Source organism: Coffea eugenioides, chromosome 8, assembly GCF_003713205.1.
Source record: "Coffea eugenioides isolate CCC68of chromosome 8, Ceug_1.0, whole genome shotgun sequence".
NCBI lineage: Eukaryota > Viridiplantae > Streptophyta > Magnoliopsida > Gentianales > Rubiaceae > Coffea > Coffea eugenioides.
Window position 1 is genome coordinate 35,028,350 of NC_040042.1, and position 5,784 is coordinate 35,034,133.

The 5,784-nt window shown below is 38.9% G+C and overlaps 1 protein-coding gene across 1 annotated transcript; it reads left to right on the forward strand.

Moving 5' to 3' along the window:
* Positions 1 to 770: 770 nt before the first annotated feature.
* Positions 771 to 4,598, forward strand: LOC113780635. Its single transcript, XM_027326416.1, has 4 exons — positions 771 to 941; positions 1,830 to 3,251; positions 3,324 to 4,088; positions 4,119 to 4,598. Exons 1-4 carry the CDS (start codon positions 771 to 773, stop codon positions 4,596 to 4,598), a joined length of 2,838 nt encoding a protein of 945 aa, XP_027182217.1.
* Positions 4,599 to 5,784: the final 1,186 nt, after the last annotated feature.

The window sequence follows — 5,784 nt, forward strand, 5'->3', positions numbered from 1 at the left end:
ATAGGAACCAAAGTAATAAGAAAGAAGAAGGTATGACTATGAATACAGATATGCAGCTGGATGGTGAGGACATGGATCAGATCCAAGAGACAAGAACAAAAAGAGAAAGAAGAGTGAGAATACAGAATAAAATGAAAGCAAAGGACAGGTAGCCTATGAAAGAGATCCAAAATCTGGGATTTAGGATTGGCAAGAATACCAAAAGAAAGTTACTCATTCTAGATGAGGAGATGCCAGACATGGAGTCAACAAATCAAACAATCAAAAGGAACAGAACTAGTAAAATGGAAAAGAGCATAGATCATAACATAAGGGAGGAAGAGACCAACCCAAACTGGTCTCCAAATCAATCATGAGGGCTCTGGTGTGGAACTGTCAAGGTGCTCCACACTTGGCGGTGTGGAGCACCTTGACAGTTCCCCACTTGAAGGAGGAAAATAAACTCCTCTCCCTAAGTATAATATTTCTTAGTGAAACAAAAAATAGGAAAAATTTCATGGAAAAAGTTAAAAAAATTTGAACTTTGAGAATATCTTTGTTGTTGAAGCCATGAATAGATTAGGTGGAATAGCTCTTTTGTGGACCAATGAGGTCAAAATTACAAAAGTACAAGGGACAACATTCATGATTGAGGCCAGAATTGTTGATGAGGAGAAACAGGAGAGGTGGTGGTTCATTGGCATATATGCTAGTTGTGATTATCAAATAAGAAGAAGACAGTGAGAAGTAATAAACAGAAGAAAAGCAGGCTGGGGGAAAAATGGATAATCATGGGAGACTTCAATGATATAATCTCAAATGATGAGAAATGGGGTGGAAGAAATAGAGATGACAGAAGTTTCCAAGATTTTAGGAAGTTCATCAATGATAATCAGCTGGAGGACATTGGTTTTAAGGGGAAGCCATGGACATGGAGCAATAATTGGTATGGGGATGGGGAAGTAAATGAAAGAATTGATAGGGGACTATGCACTTTGGAGTAGTCACAATGCTTTAATGAAGCCAAATGTAGACACATTGAATCCCATGCCTCAGACCACTGTATGCTGATACTGGAAACTTAGAAGGAAGGTAGGAAAAGGAAAAAAAAAGGTTTCAATTTGATAAAAGGTGGCTACAACATAATGAGGTTGAAAGGGTGGTAAAGGAGGCATGGAACACCACCTACGAAGGAACAAGATGGTTTAAAGTGACTCAGAAGATAAAAAAATTGTAGGATTGAGTTACTGAAATAGAGCATTAGCAAGAAAGGGAATTCACTTGAAAGGATCAAATGGTGCAAACAACAGCTTGAAGACACAAAGGCATCAAATGCAGAAAACAAAAGGCAACAAATGCAGGAGGTCAAGAGACAACTGAAAATGGCCTATAAGGATGAAGAAGCTTAATGAGGTTGAAGGGGTGGTAAAGGAGGCATGGAACACCACCTGCGAAGGAACAAGATGGTTTAAAGTGACTCAGAAGATAAAAAAATTGCAGGATTGAGTTACTGAAATAGAGCAGTAGCAAGAAAGGGAATTCCCTTGAAAGATCAAATGGTGCAAACAACAGCTTGAAGACATAAAGGCATCAAATGTAGAAAACAAAAGGCAACAAATGCAGGAGGTCAAGAGACAACTGAAAATGGCCTATAAGGATGAAGAAGCTTACTAGAATTAGAAATCAAGACTAAGGTGGCTAAATGAGAGGGATAAGAATACTTAGTTTTTCCATGCAACAGTTAAAGGAAGAAGGAAGAGAAACAGGTTGCAGAAATTGAGGAAAGCTAATGGTGAATGGACTGTGAATGAAGATGAGGTGGAGGAGAAATAGCTACTTATTATAAGCAGCTGTTTAAGTCATTAGCTACTGGGGATCTGGAGAAGATCTTAGATAGGATTCCTGTCACTATAACTGAACAAATGAATAAGGAATTGAGTAAAAAAGTGGAAGAAAAAGAAATTAAGACTGCTTTCTTCTCTATGGATCCTAATAAAGCTCTTGGAAGTGATGACATGTCCCCTTTGTTTTTCCAAAGATTCTGGAGTATTATTAAACAGGATCTAGTAAATGCAATCCAAGGTTTCTTTTATCACAGTGTCATCCTTAAAGCTATAAACCATACAGTCATCTCCTTGATCCCAAAAATAGATTGGCCCATAGAGGTTAATCAGTATAGACCTATCAGCCTATGCCAAGTGGTATATAAAGCCAAAGCCAAAATTCTTGTCAGTAGAATGCAACCTTTCCTCAGTAGGTGCATTAGCAAAAATCGGTCTGCATTTGTTTCAGGTAGGCAAATATTAGATAATGTCATTTTATCTCATGAATTACTGCACTTTCTCAAAAACAAAAGGCATGGTAGAGAAGGATATATGGCTGTGAAACTGAATATGTCCAAAGCCTATGACAGGGTGGAATGGAAATTTTTGAAGGCTATTATGGAGAAAATGGGATTCTGTTCTACTTGGATAAGCTGGATTTCATCCTGCATCAGCTCAGTAACCTACTCTTTCAAGGTAAATGGGGAACACAACGAGTACATCACCCCCTCCAGAGGTGTAAGACAAGGAGATCCTCTATCTCCTTACTTATTTTTGCTGTGTCCAGAGGGGTTTTCAAATCTCTTACAAAAAGCAAAGCATGAAAAGGAGTTGACGGCGGTAAAAGTTAGTAGAAAAGTACCTACAATTACCCACTTGTTCTTTGCAGACGACTCACTGGTGTTCTGCAAAGCAAAAGTTCAAGAAGCTGGGAAACTAATGAAAGTCCTCAAGGTGTATGAGGAGGCAATGGGACAGCTCATCAACTTGGAAAAATCCTCAGTATTCTTTAGTAAGAACACAGACCAAATAGTGAGGAATGAATTCTGTCAAGCTGTGAGGTCAATTCAACAGGTAGGACAAGGGAAATATTTGGGATTGCCTATGATTATCACAAGGTCTAAAAAGCAAGTTTTTGGATTCATAAAGAATTCCATTGACAAAAAACTACAAGATTGGAAAAACAAACTACTGAACCAGGCAAGGAATGAGATAATGCTTAAAGCAGTGGCATTGGCAATGCTTACTTACACCATGTCTTGCTTCAGGTTGCACACCCAATTATGCAGAGAAATCAATTCAAAAATGGCAGACTATTGGTGGAGAGACACAGAAGGGAAGAACAAGATACACTGGATCAGCTGGAAGAAGATGACACAGACTAGGGAAGCAGGGGGCATGGGATTCAAAGATATGCAAATCTCCAATAAAACCTTATTGGCTAAGCAAGTATGAAAGTTAATTACACAACCAAACTTGCTAGTCAAAAAAGTTTTAAAGCAGAAATACTATCCCAAACAGTTAGTCTTCAACTGCAAAGTGCCCAAAAATGCCTTCTGGATTTGGAAAAGCATATCAGCAGTGAGAAAGGAACTGCAACAAGGAACTACAAGGAAAATTGGTAATGGTAGAGACACGAGAATTTGGGAAGTCAACTGGATACCAGATAGGCCACATGGGAAACCAACTTTAGCTAAGCCACAGGGATGTCAGCTAAATCTTTTCTCAAATCTGATAAGTAATAACAAATGGAATAGAGTTCTTGTCCTCAAAACTTGCAGTTCACAAGATGCAGAGAGAATCCTGAGTATACCAATAAGTGTTACAGGTAAAGAAGACAGCTATTATTGGGTGCACTCTCAGAATGGTCAATACATGGTCCAGTCTGGCTACAAGACATGGATAAAGGAAAAGAACCAGGTGAACTCAGCGGTAAGGGAGAAGGCTGGAAGAAGCTATGAAGGTACCATCAGCAAGGTCTGGAAATCACTGTGGAAGCAGAACGTGAGTCAAAAACTGAAGGTATTCATGTGGAAAAGCTTACACGGAGCCCTTCCAGTAAGGGAACTAATTTACAGAAGAACAAAGCAAGGAAATCCTATGCGTGCAGGATGTGGAGAAAGAGAAGAAACATTAGAACATATGATGCTCCAATGTAAGAAAGCAAAGGAAATATGGAAAATGACGCCAGTTCAGTGGGATGGCCTGGAACACCTTTATGATTGTTTTCTAAAATGGTGGATAACAATTATGGAAGCTCAACAAAGCAGAGATGATGCAAAACAGGTGAATGCAACCATCAACATACTCTGACAGATATGGAAAGCCAAGAATGATAGAGAGTTTAACCAAAAGGAAAGAGAGCCTCACAAGATAGTTGAGAAGGCTATAAAGGATTGGGTGGAGTTTGAAGAGGCTAACAAAGGAAAGGAACCAAGGAAGATCACTCAGGAAACAGAAGTACAACATAGGACTAACCAAAATCATAATGAAGGAGTCAGGAAGATGCTACTCAAGATTCATACCCAACAAGACAAACGTCAATCTGTAGTGGGGATAGGCATCACAGCAGCAAACAACCTGGGACAACTACAAGCAGCCTGGGCACTCAGAGAAAGAATGTTAGATGATCCATTACAAGATCAAGCAAAAACTGTGAAACCTGCTCTATTAAAAGCTGCCAACCAAGGCTGGAGACACATCAAAGTAGAGCTAGACAACAGAAGACTGATGGAATACATAATGGAATCAAGACACAACAATTGGCGGGTTGCTACTCTTGTTGAGGACATTTAGTTCTTGTATAATTTGTTTCATCAGTGCTCTCTCTCTTTGGCTAACTCGGGAAAAGTAGGTAATATTAAGCTGAGCATGTATACTATTAACATCTGGTTAGATGAAGAATGGGTTAATCCCACTCTTAGATGCTAATGCATCATTGTCAAGTGTAGGACTGTTGTCCTTTTTGTTTGGACCTTTGTCCAATTACTGTATAGAGTTTACAATGAAATATAAAGCTATCATTTCGACAAAAAAAAAAGCTCCTTTTGTTCTTCTGACAGTGATAGTGAGATCACTTGCTGGAGTCTAGATTCATACCAACTAGTATCATTCCTCTTAAAGGGATTCTGGTAGAATTCAACTACCATCTTCTTCACCTCCTCATATTCATATACCTGCTCACCCTGGTCATTCATCAAGGAAGGATCCTATTACAAGCTATGTGCCCCTTCATTTCTCTATGAAAAAAGGAAGTATTGTAGTCTCCTATCTTCAGCCATTGAATTCTGGACTTATCTTTATAGAACCTTTCTTCTACAAGTAACAACTCTGTATATTCTTTTGTAACTTCCTTGCAAAGTTGAATAAGCTCCAGGTCACATGGGCTGTGCTGTAAGGTGGACTGGATATTATACAGCTGCTCTTGTTTTGCTTTCACCTTGCTACTAATATCGCCATAATATTCTTTATTCAACAGCTTCAAGCTAGCTTTTACTTCAACTTTTCACACACAACCCTTACAGGATTCCCTTTCACAGTTTCATTGCACCCCTGCTCAACAATTTCTGGATACTTATTATGTTCCATCTAGAAACTATGAAACTTAAAGGGCTTAGGTCCAAAATTGATACTATCAGCAATATTGACATTGGTAGGAGAGTGATATGACACATTAGGTGATAGCAAATCAATTTCTACTGCAGTGAAGTCCTCAAGCCAACCATGATTAACAAGGGCTCTATCAATCTTGCTGTACACAGTCCCTTCTTCCCTATGATTACTCCAAATATAAAACACCCTTTACTGGGATGTTCAACCACATCAATATCCTCAATACATTGATTGAATTCCTCCATAGCTGGATAATCAAACTCATTACTGCCCAATCTTTCATCATTTTTCCTTATGGCATTAAAATCTCCCAAAATAAGCCATGGTGATGAGCCAGCATAACCTCTCAATTCCTTCAGTTGTTCCCATA